This window comes from Petromyzon marinus, chromosome 20, assembly GCF_048934315.1.
Source record: "Petromyzon marinus isolate PM22_M1 ecotype Great Lakes invasive population chromosome 20, UKy_Petmar_22M1.pri1.0, whole genome shotgun sequence".
NCBI classification, from domain to species: Eukaryota; Metazoa; Chordata; class Hyperoartia; order Petromyzontiformes; family Petromyzontidae; genus Petromyzon; species Petromyzon marinus.
The window spans coordinates 896,080-910,867 of record NC_133686.1 but is presented as its reverse complement, the minus strand read 5'-3'; the positions used below and the strand labels follow the sequence as shown (position 1 = coordinate 910,867).

General features: G+C 58.9%; 1 protein-coding gene across 9 annotated transcripts in view; it reads left to right on the top strand.

Moving 5' to 3' along the window:
- Positions 1-14,788, top strand: part of ESRP1 (epithelial splicing regulatory protein 1) — a 37,398-nt gene that overhangs the window by 13,669 nt on the left and 8,941 nt on the right. For 3 of the 9 annotated variants that reach the window (XM_076068216.1, XM_032957791.2, XM_076068217.1), the window contains 10 exons: positions 1,106-1,219; positions 2,951-3,065; positions 5,229-5,321; positions 5,942-5,996; positions 6,648-6,755; positions 7,109-7,241; positions 8,166-8,208; positions 8,865-9,205; positions 10,988-11,203; positions 13,138-13,336. In XM_076068216.1, coding sequence (XP_075924331.1) covers positions 1,106-1,219; positions 2,951-3,065; positions 5,229-5,321; positions 5,942-5,996; positions 6,648-6,755; positions 7,109-7,241; positions 8,166-8,208; positions 8,865-9,205; positions 10,988-11,203; positions 13,138-13,336 — 1,417 coding nt within the window. The remainder of the gene's footprint in view (positions 1-1,105; positions 1,220-2,950; positions 3,066-5,228; positions 5,322-5,941; positions 5,997-6,647; positions 6,756-7,108; positions 7,242-8,165; positions 8,209-8,864; positions 9,206-10,987; positions 11,204-13,137; positions 13,337-14,788) is intronic. The other 6 variants (XM_032957794.2, XM_032957793.2, XM_032957797.2 and 3 more) reach the window with 6 other exon arrangements.

Genomic DNA, 14,788 nt, shown 5'->3' with positions numbered 1-14,788 from the left:
TTGATGGAAGAGCTGACGACTCCCCCGCTCGTCAGGGCTGGAGAGAGCCCGGTTTAGACCAGGGGCGCCAGGCCTGGCGTGGAGTTGTCGGCGTGGTCTAGCTCTGTCCGACTGCCCGGGTGGTGGTGGTGATGAGGTGGCAGGGCCAGTGGAGGTCGCGGTGCGTGTGCTCGCCGAACCTGTTTCCCCATAATCGGCACGATCTGGGCTTTGATGGTGGAGCTGCAGCCATCGCCCTCCAAACCCCGCAGATAATGAAACGAGTCGGGGAAACGTCGTGCCCATGCGTGCGGATTGTGGTCCATTCTTTTTGAGAGGTGGTTGTCTATGGGAAGAGCTTAATTCGCTGTACGAAACGCGACAGGGCTAGCTGTCGGGACGACATGCGTTGTCCATGTGCACACGTAGTCTTTGCTGCGGCTTACATCTCTAAAGTTTCAAGAAATCGGTCAAATGAGAAATCGGCCCTGCTGGCCTTCCCCCGCACCTCCCGATTAGAACGGTTGGGTACTTGGGGTGGTGCGTAAGATCAACATACATTACATTTGTCCGGTTTTCTCTCGGTTACAAGAGTTATCGTGACTCCCCCCCCACCACGTTACAGACAGAGCTAGCGTGGTGATGCTTTCAAGCTTGGAGGGTGTAGAGCAGCGGTCCCCAACCTTTTTGGCACCAGGGACCGGTTTTGTGGAAGACAATTTTTTTACGGACCAGGGGGGGTTCATCATTGGGTCTTTTCCCCTTTTCAAAGAAGCTCTCCAGCGACGTTTGTTTCTTACTCATTGTGGCTACTAGGGGTTAGCTTGTGGGCTTACCAACACTGACTGAGACGAGTGCGCAGTGCGGTAAAGAGGCGTGGACGGAAGTGGTAAATAAAATAATGGGCGGGCCACGCGCGGACTCGCCGCTCACCTCCTGCTGTGCGGCCCGGTTCCTAACAGGCCACGGACCGGTACCGGTCCGAGACCCGGGGGTTGGGGACCCCTGGTGTAGAGGATCACGTGAACCGAGCACCATCCCGGAAGATGCGATGGCGTCCGGGAATCCGTCGGTGCCACCCTGACTCCCGCACGCCATCCCTCCCATGCCCCCAACCCCACCACAGGTGACGCTCTCCATCAGCAACGAGCTCAACGCGGGCCTGGGCACCACCTTCTGCCTGTGCACGGACGGGCAGCTCCTCCTGCGGCAGACGCTGCACCCCGAGACCAACAAAAAGGTGCGAGCCTTCGACACGTGCTCACAGACTCGTTGGGCTTGCCGCATGCTGGGTCATAAGTCCACTAGAGACGCTACGGGAAATTTGAGGGCAATGGTCGACAGCAAAACATTTGCTCTGAGTAACTGTGGGAAATTTGGCTTGGGACCGGCACAAAGCTAGAAAGCAATATGATATGGTGGGGCTCACGTTGCCGAAAAAGGCAAATTGCCCCAGTGCATCATGGGACTTTAGGAAAGGTGGTGGCACTTGCGGCGCGGTTGCCGACAGGGAGGGGACGTGCAAGTCCCGTTAGCGGAGACGGCACTGACCACATCGCGTATACGGCCATTGTCTGTCGAGGATGACGCTCAATAGGATTTTTTCATCAATCAAAATTATAAATCGACGTGCGAAGTGATGTGGCCTCCTTTGAACTTCCGCGCTGGGAGCGTCACCGAGCGCCCACCACACACAGGTGTCTGTGGGGATGCGCGGTAGGGGGGGGAGGGGGGGCTGTACGGGCTGTGACCAGCTTAGCTTCCGACATGATCGGACGCATTGCGAGTGATTTCGTCACAGGCTCTGGATAAGTTGACCAATGATCATCGTCACCGTCGTTACTTTTGTTTCCGAAGGTGTGGACGGTCCACACCTTTAACCCCCAATCCCGCCCCACACTCCCCGGCGGGTCCAGAGTCCATGCGGAGAACGATCGGGGGGTGGGGGGGGCGGATGGGGTGCGGCAGGCAAGGATTGGGGGTTAAGGGTCGAGTGCCGCAAACGGTGCAAGTGTTGCACGTGCAGTGTTTCCGTGTTGGCGCTGCGCTCCCTCTTCCAGTCGTGCAAACTTCCCTCCCGCCCACTGGAGGATGTCCTCCGGCTTCTATCGCTCTTCTTCAGTCCCAATGCTGCGTGGGGCCGGCCGCTCGGATCTTCTCTCCCCGTTCTGGGACTCTCTTCTAGTCACCTCCGCTACCCTGGTCTCTCGCTGCCCCCCCCCCCGCTGCCTCTCACCCTCGGTATCCCTCCACTGCTTCCACCCTGCACCGGTGGCGTCTCCACTGCCTCTGCTAAACGTCCCCACGATGTCACGCACTTGCCCTGGGAGGCATCGCCGCGTCTGAACGTGTGGATGGATGATGTATGTACGTACGTACGTATGTTGAACGTGTGGATGGATGATGTATGGTATGTACGTACGTATGTTGAACTTCGGCCAAGTTGTGGCTTCCGTCCGCGTCGACCTTTCTGCGGCATCTGCTCTGCGCCTGGTGGGTTTTTTCCCCGCATGCGAACAAAAACGGCTCCTCGTAAAACAATTGGCCAAACGGCTTGAGGGAGGGGAATCTGATAGACTCACTCCCACCATAGAAATGTGGAATTCCCACCTTGCTTGGGGATGTAAACTCCTGGCCACGGCTCAGCCTTGCAGATTGTGGCATCTGAAACGGACTTTCTCCCCCACCCACCAACCCCTTCATCAACCCACACATGACCCCCATGATCAACGCGGTGCAGAGGAGGCCTTCATCCAGCATTGGATAGACCGTGGATGACGATTGTTTGATGCACGGACTGTCGGCCAGGGCTCAATTTTTTCACTGAACATTATTGGGGTTGCTGGTAAACTGGAGGAGGTGGCATGTGGTTACTCACTGCAGCAGCTACAGTGCGAGGCATACTGGATGTGGTGTGTCGGCTGAAATGAATCCGTGCCTCTGTCCCTCCCCTCCCGCCGGGCCCCCACAGAACGTGACGATGCCCGAATGCTTCTACTCCTTCTTCGACCTGCGGAAAGAATTCAAGAAATGCTGCCCCAACTCCACCGAGCTGCGCGAAACGGACGTGGGAAGCATGGCGGAGCGTATCCTTTAGCACGCGAGCGGCACCATCGTCATCGTCATCTCGATCATCATCATCATCACCAACACCATCGTCATTGTCGCCATTCGGCTGCTGCAACAGCCGCAGTGTCCAGCGGAAGGGAAGCGACGGCAGCGATGAACCTGGTTGTGAGATTGTTACATGCGTTGGCGGTCCTGGAGTGGCTCGGTAGTGGAACGACAGATGGGGGCCATCTTGCAGGCGGCGCTGCTGCTGCTGCTGCTGCTTGCCCCGTAGGCGCCGTGGGGAGTTTGTGTCGACGCGGCAGGTACACACGAGCCGAAAAGATTTTAAGCGGCGGTGGTGGCGGAGGCGTCCAATAGGAGCGCGGCACGTCGCGTGGAATCCAACGCGCAGGGAGTTTTTTTTCTTCCTTTTTTTGTTAAATGCCGTGGCGTGTCGGGGTCCGGGGAAGGGTGCGGGGGAGAGGCGGGGGGGAGGGTGCGGGGGAGAGGTGGGGGGGGAGGCGGGTTCACCTGTGGGTGGGAGGAATGCAGCGTTTGCCAGCCCAGGTCTCTCTCTCTCTCTCAACGCAGTCATCGCGAGCGCGCCCACGCACAGCGCCCACGCACAGCGCCCACGCACAGCGCCCACGCACAGCGCCCACGCACAGCGCCCACGCACAGCGCCCACGCACAGCGCCCACGCACAGCGCCCACGCACAGCGCCCACGCACGGCCACGTCGGCGGAGAGCGGTCACGGCTGCCCTGCAGCTCTATTCACTACGAAAATAGAACGACAGTCGTCATGACGACGGTGATGATGATAATAATAAAGGACGATTCATGATTGTTTGGGTTGGGCCGTGTGGTTGATTTACTGTCCTAAGACCTCTCTACCACCCTAAAGAATCCTCACTACCAATTTTGGTTGAGGATTGCTCCTCAACCCACCGGAGAGGTGGCACAACGCTGATTGGCACGTGAAATGTTGGCACCCGCGACCGTTTAATTTGTTTCGAGGAGTTTTAATACAAATCGATGATGCGTGACCCACCAGAGGGATTGAGCCGCACTGTGCAACCCTCGGTAAGGAAAATCTTCCTCGTCCCCATTCTAGCGACGGCCATTGTTGTAATGAGCAGTGAGCAAAGGTGCAACCCTGCAATGCCACTGCTGGGGGAAAGGGTCTCCGATCAAGGGCATCTCTTGAGAACTTCCTGGGAGGGTATTTGACCTACCCTTCCACGCCGACCCAGATGTCTTGGATGGGGAGCGACCCACTCTTTATCCCACCGTACAGTCGTCCGTCACGCTCGCGAGCGGGGTGCCGCGAGCGCTCTCTCGGCGGCGCCCGCGTGCGCTGGGTACCGCGAGAGGTGCCGCGTCGCGATGGCACGGCGCGTTGCACCGCCGTCGTCCTCGCTGGCGCTGGGGAGGTATGCGCCCGCCGGCCGTGAAACGGCGTGAGCTCCGCCCACCGCACCCCCCGGGCTGAGAGCTGTGCGCACGGTCCCGCAATCATTTACTCCTCCGCCCTGCCGCAGGCTTCTCGGCCAACATTTGCACGGCCCGCGTTCCCCATTTCCCTCCCCCCCCCCCCCTCCACAAGACGCTCGTCTCTCACTCGCTGGGCAGCTGCAGCTTCTTAATGCGTTCCCAGTGAAGGTTATCAGCGTTCGAGTTGGCTCCGTCCGCGTCTGTCTGTCAGGAGCGGGGGGGGGGGGTCACCAGAATGCCAAATTTGACGATCGGTGTTGAACGAGAGGGGGGAGTACAGCGTCGTGCTGCTATCGATCACCAAAGGTCGCCTTGAACTCTGCGACAGGAACCGGCGCTCAAAATCTCGCCGGACGTCGCGAGTCTTGTGACGTCGGCACGCCGTGCGATTTAGAATGCCGGTTGTCGTCGCCTAATTAAATGTTTCCCCGGACAATCGCGTGTTGGAAAGCTTTGCAGATCCTCACACATACGAGTGATTTTTCTTCCTTGTGCAAATCTGCAATTGATTTGCTCCACGCTGCTATTGAAAGGGACAGGGCGTGAGGTGAATGGGGGCGAAGATTTTGGTTGAACACATGTGCGTGTGTACGTCCGTGTGTGTGTGTGTGTGTACGTGCGTTCTGTGTCGGCAAAACGGCGTGCGTGTTCGCGGTGGGAAATCGATCTGAACTGCGACAATTTCCTGAACGTGCAACGCCAGACCTGAGCGTGGAGAGCGAGCTGCCGGAGTTTGGTGTTTCCCACGTGCGGCTCATGGGCCGGATCCTGCAGACAATTCTCACCGATCCCTATAGTGAGTACCGCCAACATGGTCAAAACCACCACCGCCTTCCTTCTTACTGCCGTGACGAGAAGCCAGGAGCTTGCAGCCTTCACCATGGTCACGCTCCGCACTTCATTATTAATGTCCCAAGAAGTCAACAATTAATCAATTTTAAGACGAAATGAAAGGCGTATTACTCTCAAATGGCATGTGAATAATTGAAAAGCGGACAAAGAGCAAACACTTGCGTTTCAGCTTTTGAATTTGTCTCTCTCGTTTGTGTGGCGAGAGAGGCTGCATCGAGTTGTCTGAACGTCGTCGTATTTGATCTGTGCTCTGGTGCGTCGAGATGGTACCGCGTTGGGGTAGCGTGGTCCAAGATGACCATTGGCCAGGTCCGCACGTGGCAATTAAGTCCTGGTCACGGCAATTGTCCAGTGCCATCGCCTTGGATTTGTATTAACGCTTTCCGTTAATACAAGTGACAGTCATTCCAGAAACTGCCAAAACTCCAATGACTCCACTGGCCACCCGTTAGCACCACCACCACCACCGCCCCTGCTTGTGTGGCAGTTGTCCCGAGGTCCTCTGGATACCGTGTGATGCTCGTCTGATGCCTCCCCCTCCTACCCCTTGCCGCGCTGCTGAAGATCACAAGCTGGACGAGCCGGAGAGGATCACGCACAAGTTTGAATCAGGGACGTGGTGAGTGCCAGTAGCAATCGACTGCCGCTGTTTTCACTGTTTTGCATGGCGATGAATTTGAAATTTAACGGATTTTCAAATTCCTTACTTGCAGCCACGATCGAATGTCATAGGTAAATCGTGATACGATAGGATTTGAATTAATATAATGTGTGAAGGTGTGGAGCGGTGGCGTCGTGGTTAGTGCGCGGCGCTATGAACCCGGCGACCCCAGCTCGAATCCCGGCCACGGCTGACGTCGGTGGCGAGCGATGATTATCCAACCAGTTTTGGGCATCCGCCTCTGGCCCCCACTGCCCGGTGTGCGGCCAACAGCTCCCGAGAGCGACGGGGCGTGGTGTGGCCAGCAGTGGCTTGGTAGAAGGCCACACCGGCGTATAAGCGTGGCCGCGTCTCGCGAGCCGCTTCGTAATAAACACGAAGCGCCGCCGCGCACGCCGTGGTGGCCGTGCCGAGCCGGCCGGTCGTGGTGGCGGCGTGGTGCTGGCGACCCACCCCCTCGCGTGCCGTGCCAGCCTTCGAAGGTGCTGCTCGCTAACACCACTTGCCCCGACAGTCCGTTACGGCTAGAGGGGATCTTTGTTTGTTTGGCGCCGGTGCGGTTGGCGCTAACCGCGGCGCCGTGCCCCGCGCACGGATCTCTCCCGGCAGCAAGACCGAGCTTGTGGACAGCAACACCGTGGTGAAAGCCCGCGGCCTTCCCTGGCAGTCATCTGACCAGGACATCGCCAAATTTTTCCGCGGGCTCAACATTGCCAAGTGAGCCCCCCCCCCCCCCATCGCGATCTTCAAACACACAAACATGTTGCCGCCAACATCGTTGTTTTGGAGACAAAGACACGAACGCTCGTTTCTCCGTGGCACTCGCCCTGCCCACGAACGCTGTGTCGGCGCATCTCTTGCGTGTCCGCACCCGGAGTCCTCCCCACCCCACGATGCATGAACCTTGACCCGACCAAACCAGGGGAGCGCGAACGCCACAGTTGCGTATCGTGCTGTGGGTGGCCGGGGCGAGGCGAGCTTTCCCGGCTCGTGCGTGTTGCGGGTCGCGGCCCGATGGAAACTGCCGCCGGGGGGGGTCTCTAACGGCCGCGTGGCGCCACGGCCGGCAGGGGCGGCGTGGCGCTCTGCCTCAACCCCCAGGGTCGGCGCAACGGCGAGGCGCTCGTGCGGTTCGTGAGCGCCGAGCACCGGGACCTGGCGCTGGACCGGCACAAGCACCACATGGGCAGCCGCTACATCGAGGTGAGGCTCTCGGCACTCACGGCGGGCGCCGCCCCCCCCCCCCCCCCTCCCGGGGTCGGGTAGCGTGAAGGGGTCGGAGGGGTCGGAGGGCACCGCGCCCCGCTCGCTCCCGATTGGGTGAATTTCACGACGGCGGCGTGGCCGGATTGGGGGGGGGTCCCCGCGTTCCCACCAGTGTGGATGCGTGCCGAGGACGGCCGGATTGATGTGAAACTTAACGTTGCTTCGCATTTAATGATTTATTGGAGAGTTGTGTGACCTTAATGTAGTTCTGTGATGCCATCTTTCAGGGCCGTTCACCGACCCGAGGTGATGTTGCACCACGCACGACATGTACACGTGCTGCCCCCTTGTTCGTCCACTGTTGGATGATGGCCTCTCTGCGCCGTGCGGGCTGTCGGGGGCTATTTGGCCATACTTCACCACGGTGGTCAGTGCGGGCTTGGTGACGGCGGGCAGCATAGGCGTGGGAACGTAGAGGCACAGTACAATGGGATGGGTTTTGCTGCACCTATCCTCTGCCAAACCACCACCACGTGTAGGGATGTTTTGATTCTTCTGGGGCGTGTGCTTGCTCTCTTGTGCCGTGCTTCATTCAACCCAGGGTCCCCCCCCCCCCCCCCCCCCCCCCCCCCCCCCGAGGAAGGAGACTCCTGGTTGCAATGGGCACACGCTCTTGGCCGTGGACGAAGGCCGTCTGTCCGTCTATCCCCTCTCCGTCTCGTCTGTCAATCTAAACCCACCCGGCCCGGCTTCTGCCATCTCTTCACCTCATTTATTTATTTGTTCACGTGTTTTGGCCACGGTGGAGGCAGCAAGGGGCGGGAGCGGTAATCTTCCTGCTCGGGCCCCAAACCCTTGGTTGAAGTCGGCTGCTCCGGAGCTGTGCGCACGTGGAATGTCCTTCCTTGTTTATCTCTGCAGGTGTACCGGGCCACCGGAGAGGAATTCCTCAAGATCGCTGGAGGTGAGAGCCGCCACTAACGGCTTGTTTATTTATACTGGAGGAGGAATCTGATGAGCTATAAAGCTCTTTTTGAAAGTTGGCCAGTCGGGGCAAACGATAAACGAGTAAATAAACATGTGGGGGGCGCGTGACGGCAGGGCGTCCGAGACGGTCGGCGCGATTTCTACGTCCGCAGCTTCGTCCGTGACGTCGGCGATATTGACGTGTGGTTCTGGGTGCTGATGAGCCAGAAATTTCCACCCATGGACGCGACTCCTCCCAGACTCGTCGTTCCAGAAGCGTCCGGCCCGTTGGCTCTGCGCTGGTGGAGCGAGCGGCTCTCGTTCAGAAAGCTGTGAAGTTTTTAAAAACCAGCTGGGGGGCGGGGAGGGGTTAGACTCGGCCCATCATCCATCCGAGGTCTAAAAGATGAGCACCACTTTGCGGGGGAGTTAACGGCGGTTGTCCTGTGGGCAGTCTCGCCCACCACCGTAGCAATGCGGAATTTCCGCCATCGCCTCTGCAGCGCTGTAAACGGGAGAGGAGCCACCCAACGCCTCGACGCTCACCGAGCGGGGAAAATCGCTTTTGACTTTGAATGTCAGCAGTGGACTGTAACGCCGTGCTACCTAATTCGGGGAGTTCTTTGTCTGTCCGTCCGTCTGTGCGTCTGTCAGACGGTCTGTTCGTGCATCCGTTCGATTGCCGGCGCGCAGGCACGTCCAACGAGGTGGCGCAGTTCCTGTCGCGCGAGGGCCAGGTCATCGTGCGCATGCGCGGGCTGCCCTTCGCCGCCACGCCCGATGACGTGCTGGCCTTCTTCGGGCCCGGCGTTCCCGTGTCGGGCGACCGCGACGGCGTGCTGTTCGTGCGCCACCCCGACGGGCGGCCCACGGGCGACGCCTTCGTGCTGTTCGCCGGAGACGACAGCGCCCAGGCGGCGCTGCGCAAGCACAAGGAGACGCTGGGCAAGCGCTACATCGAGCTGTTCCGCAGCACAGCCGCCGAGGTACAGCAGGTACTGCTCTCCTCACTGGGTGTCACGTTTCGGGATTCCTTTTCGGGGGTGAGGGGGGCCTCGCTCTTCTGGGGGAGGAGGTCTCCCTCGGGGGGGGGGGGGGGGGGGGTTGTCTCTGGTCACCTGTTGGGCTGTGGGGGTTGGGGTGTCTGTCGTCTTTCCTTATTTCCTCTCGGTTCGCCCCCCTCCCACCGCCGCGGGGTAGCTGGTGACTGGGGATGCATGCCCCCCCCCCCCCCCCCCCCATCTCGCCTCCGCGCCCTCGACGAGGCGCCACGCCGCGTCTCGATGCGAGCGCCGTGACCGTCGCCGTGACCGTCGCCGTGACCGTCGCCGTGACCGTCGCCGTGACCGTCGCCGTGACCGTCGCCGTGACCGTCGCCGTGAGCGGGCACGGGGAGAGACAGCTGCCCCCCGGAAAGAGAGGGGGGGGGGGCGCATGGCTCGATTGCAGAAGGGCACCAGAGCGGTCGAGCCGAGGTGTTGATGTACTACGATGCTTTGAGATGCGAGGCATCGAAGCAAGCGGTCCCGTACATTCAGATCCTCGTCCCTGATGATGGCTGTGGGGGTCTCATCGCTGCTTGGCTTGGGTGGTGGCGCCGTGGCCACCCTTGGTGGGTGCGGTGGCTTTGGGGGGGGGGGGCCTTGAGGATTCGCTGTCTGCTGCAGTCTGTGGCTGACGTAACAATTCGAGGTCACGGATTGACCTGGAGGTAGTCTCCGGTTCCCTCCCAGATGAATGCTAAACACTCAGTCATGAAATCATTATAATTTAATTCGATTAGGTCTATAAAATTGCAATTGATTTAATTGGCCACGCATCGCAGGGTAGCAAAGATCCTCCTGAAAGAAATCTTGACATATGCCGAAGCTATCCAGCAGACATAAATAACAAAAATAACATTTTTGTGGCCACCGAGTTGTAAGTACAACTCGTTGGGCTACCATTTTCAATAAGCCACATTGCAATCCAATTATTTGGCGCTGCAGTGCACAAAGAACAAAATGGGCCGACATCGACAAAGCTGCGGCCTAAGCAGCACGCCTCCTGTGAGAGGCTGCGTCTGGGAGGTTGAGCCATCTTCATGCCCGACCCCCCCTCACATCAGGAAGTGTGTGGGGTGTGAGGAACCTTGACCTGAGCGCTGCGTACGGCGTTCCGGTACCTTTTTGGTGGGCGCAGACATTTGATGTGCTGTGGAGAAGGGCTATTTCCTGACACGTCACCCATTTTATAAAGATTCCGTTTGATGCCACCGTTATACTGATGAACGTGTTGATTGTAATAAATTAATGATCCCCCCCCCCACCGTAATGGAGACCTCCCACACATTCATTATTTCCAAACCGCAGCCCCATGGTGATAAGGATGGACCTTCCCAGATCAACGTGGGTACGGTTTGGCACGGCCAGGATAGAGCCACATTTTTTTAGGGCCTCGCGCCCGGAAGCTGGCAAGCCAGTCGCGGCTGTACCAGATCTTAGCTCCCTTCTCCACTGCACAACAAAGCCGTGCTGAGCTAGTTCGCCAGGTTGTTTTTCCACTGCAGAACCAGAACCGTGCTGCTTTGCTTCGCTCGCAATGAGTCGATTTAACCTCATCCTGGCCCTGCGTGGCCCTCAACTATATTCGGGCATCCCGCGAGACCACGGCTTCACGGTTCGGTTCCAGCTCCGGCAAAACCGTCGGTGCGGTGGAAAACCGGCCGCGTCACGAAGAGGGGGGCCCCACGCGGGCACGGGAGGGGAAATCTGACGGGACCTTTGCGACGGGCGCAGGTCCTGAACCGCTACATGTCGACACCCCTCATCCCCAACGTGCCGGGGCCCATCCTGCCCATGATCCCTCCGCCCATGATGGGCGGCAGCGTGCGGGACTGCGTGCGCCTGCGCGGGCTGCCCTACTCGGCCAGCATCGAGAACATCCTCGAGTTCCTCGGGGAGTTCACGGCAGACATCCGCCCGCAAGGCGTGCACATGGTGCTCAACCAGCAGGTGAGCAGCTCGAGGGTCTGTCTCCGGTCTTCATCGGCGCTCGCCGACCGCACTTGCCTTGCCCCCAACATAGAGTATCGTCGGCGTCATTGTTGTCTAACTTCCCACCGTTGGGCAAAGGCCTTCCTTGGTGGTTGTTGCCGTTGATGTCCAGTTGTGGCCTCAACTCGGTAAATCTCGTCTCCCCGTTGTCCTCCTCTGCCATCTCTCTCTCTCATTATCCACTCCTCAATGGTTTAATTTCAAACGTTACGTTTCGCTTTTCCTTCGCTCTTCGAGGATACCACAAAATGAAAATCCCAATCGCGACATAGTTCTGCTTTCCACTTGAAGCTTCATCAGCAGCGACGGTGCAAACAAATCTCTGACAGCCGGCCGGTGTGCTGGGGTAGTCCTTATGGGTGGTTTGATTAAATTTTTTTAACAATTTCCCCACCTTTCCTCACCTCTCTGCTCTGCTTTGCTTTGGGGGCTCGTGGGGTTTTTTACCTCTTCCCGTAACCGTCGCGCCGAGTCCACGACGAGATTGTCGCCGCAGGGGGGGGGGGGGGGGGGCGGTGTCGGCGCTCGCTCGGCACGGAGGAGGGCGACCGACTCTCGCGCCGCGTGTCCCCCTCGGGCGGCGTGCACTGTACGCGGGCAAGCGCGGATCTGGCCGGACGGGTTGGGAAAAACCGGAGGAGCTCTGTGTGCGTTTGTACAAAAATGTCTGCGGGTTTTTTTCCCTCCCCCACCCGTGCGTACGTGGCTTAGGACAGTTTTAGTAAAAAGTAAATATAAAAATAACTAAAAGGGTCGCCTCACCGACGCGGAGAGACGTGATGTTAAACAGGCCGTGCTGGCGGTGCGGTGGGTTCAAGGAAGTGAAGAAGAGACGGCCACGCTTGCGCTGTGGCACTTTTTGAAGTGGGCTGCGCCGTACAAAGCTCCCGATGAGTTTTGTCGAGTTGCACGGCCCTCGGTAACAGCCTGAAACCACCGCAGAGAGCAAAACAATGCTCGGAGGAGGGGGGAGTTCTGCAGTCGTGAGATGTAGGGTGTAGTTGAAGCACAGCCTTTTTTTGTTGGATTTCACAAATTTCTGCCAAACCGCATCGACCCCCGAGACCGGACATGGTAGCTTCTTGGTGCATCGCGCCACGCAGACGACTGCTGGGCGTGGCAGCGCCCGCCTGTCAAGCAGCGCTTTTGGAGGCAAGGGTTAATGGATCGCGTGAAGATCCGTGAAACTCCCAAACCGGTGCATGATGCTCATCAGGAGGTGTGAGCCCAATGGCTGCTGTCCGCTCTGGATCTTTGGGTGCTGCCCTTCCCCACCATTTGTGAAGTGTGGCTCTTCTCTGGGAGCTCCGGTTCCCTCCCACGCACGAAACTCATTCAAAAGGAAACCGGTGAAACGCCTCGCGTGGCACTCAGCGAGTCCCTCCGGGCGTCTATGCAAGCCTGTGGGTTCATATGCAAGTTCATGGGCCATTGAATCATACGTGAGAATGTGGGTGTCCGTGTGAGGACAATGGATGAGATGGGACAATAGGCAACAGGCTACGTGGAGAAAAGAAAATGACCAGCCGACCCCATACAAGTGTGATTTGTGGCTTAGACAATGAAAATTCTGCGTTTCTCATGCACAGCCATGTAGGTCTGTGAGTCTCCGTGTAGGTCTGTGGGTCTCCGTGTAGGTCTGTGGGTCTCTGTGTAGGTCTGTGGGTCTCTGTGTAGGTCTGTGGGTCTCTGTGTAGGTCTGCGAGTCTCTGTGTAATGGAAAAACAAGATGACGTGACGCTGAGACGGAAGCGGGCCCCCTCCGTGGGCGTTAAACCGCGCGGCCCCCCGCCCCCTCCCCCCGTCCCCATGCTCGTCCACTCCGGCCGAGGCCAACTCCGAACTCCGGGCCCCCTGACACCCCCCCCCTCCCCCGCGCCATCTCCCGTCAGGGCCGCCCGTCGGGCGACGCGTTCATCCAGCTCAAGTCGCCGGAGCGGGCGTACATGGCGGCGCAGCGGTGCCACAAGAACCGCATGAAGGAGCGCTACGTGGAGGTTTTCCAGTGCTCCGTCGACGAGATGAACCTGGTGCTCATGGGGGGCTCCCTGAACCGTAACGGGCTGTCTCCGCCTCCATGTAAGTTACCACGTAAGTTGGGCCGCTTCGGTGCTCTGGGCTGCCTTGCTCAACCTTCGGGGTGCGTCGCGCCTGGTGCTGGGGTAGGTGCCTGTCCCCCACCCCCCTCTGCCCATCCCCTTCTGTCGATGTCATCGATCGTGGGTGAACCTCCGTTTTTTTTAATTCGGCCGAATCTTTTTGGTGATTGTCGTTGTGTGGTGGTCGTCATTGCTTTCGTGCGGTGAAATTCGTTTGTCCCCCGCCTACCCCGAAGATCGTAGGCTCTGCCGCTAAAATGGTGCAAAATGCGATAACGTTCCAGTAAGCCAACGACAATGAAGTGGTAATCGGTCGTCATATTTGCTTAAAGTTTTGCCATGATTTTGCACCGTTTTGGTCAGCGTGCCAGAGACAGATTATTTTCAGTGAGTGGGCATCCACCCGTGTTGAATACCTGCCAGAATTATCTCTCTGCCAACTGAAAAGCATCTGCACGCATGCTTTGAAAACCGATCAAATATGCCGTCATTAAAATAACACCGCTGCGTTGATGCGATCAGAATGCGGTGACGTAAATAACGAGCACCTTCGAATGTCAATGAAATGGAAGGGAGCTCCCCAGTGTGCGTTCTCGGCTCCTGCCGCTCGTTGTTCAGCGTGACGTCCGTTTCGCTCGACGGACTGGGAGCTTCTTCAGGAACCGAACTTCCAAGCTCTCCCAGCAAGTGGCGCGAATCGCCGAGCGTCACGCGGAAACGCAGCGTGGCCCGAACCGAGAACGCGCCGGACGGCACGACCGTGGAAACGCGCGCGGTCTTATCTGAAATCTGACGCGGCGGTTCACAATGGCAGGTATGCTCCGGCACGGTCGCCTTGCCGTGGACTCTGCCCCGTGGGAATCGCAGTGGGGCGCCGCAACCTCCCCGTGATTGGGCGCGCTCTCGTTTTCACCGCCTTCGCTTGGCTGGCAGGAGCTGCCATCGCCGCCCCAGCTGGTCGGTTCCACGCGCCGGCTTGGCGCGCCCCGGCGCCGTAACGGCGCCACCGCCCCTCGGCGCCTTGTGGCTCGAGCGCGTGGGCGAGATTATCGCTGCGGTCTCGGGGGCGTGGGGTTTGTGGCCAACCGGGAAGCCTCCTCGTCAGTCTCTCTGGGTTCAGCCTCCGCTCCACCGAGCCAGCACGGCTCGTGGTCGACGCCCAGCGTCGGTGTCGTGTGGTGGGGAGGGGCCGGTGGAGTTGGTGGGCTCCCTGTGAATGGGGGGGGGGAGTTATGCTTTCTTAAATAAAGCATGTGGAATAAACCCCGATTGAGTGTGTGAATGCCGTGTAGGTGTTTGCGATTGTTGCAGCACAGCTCCCAGGTTGATCTTCTGGTTGCGTGCCGAGTGTTGTTCGGGCACGGTGTCCGACGTTTCGCTCCCAAGTGCCGATGTTTTGCTCTGCGCGCCGGAAGCTTCTTAAGTTTCCGAGCGTCGTCAGAAA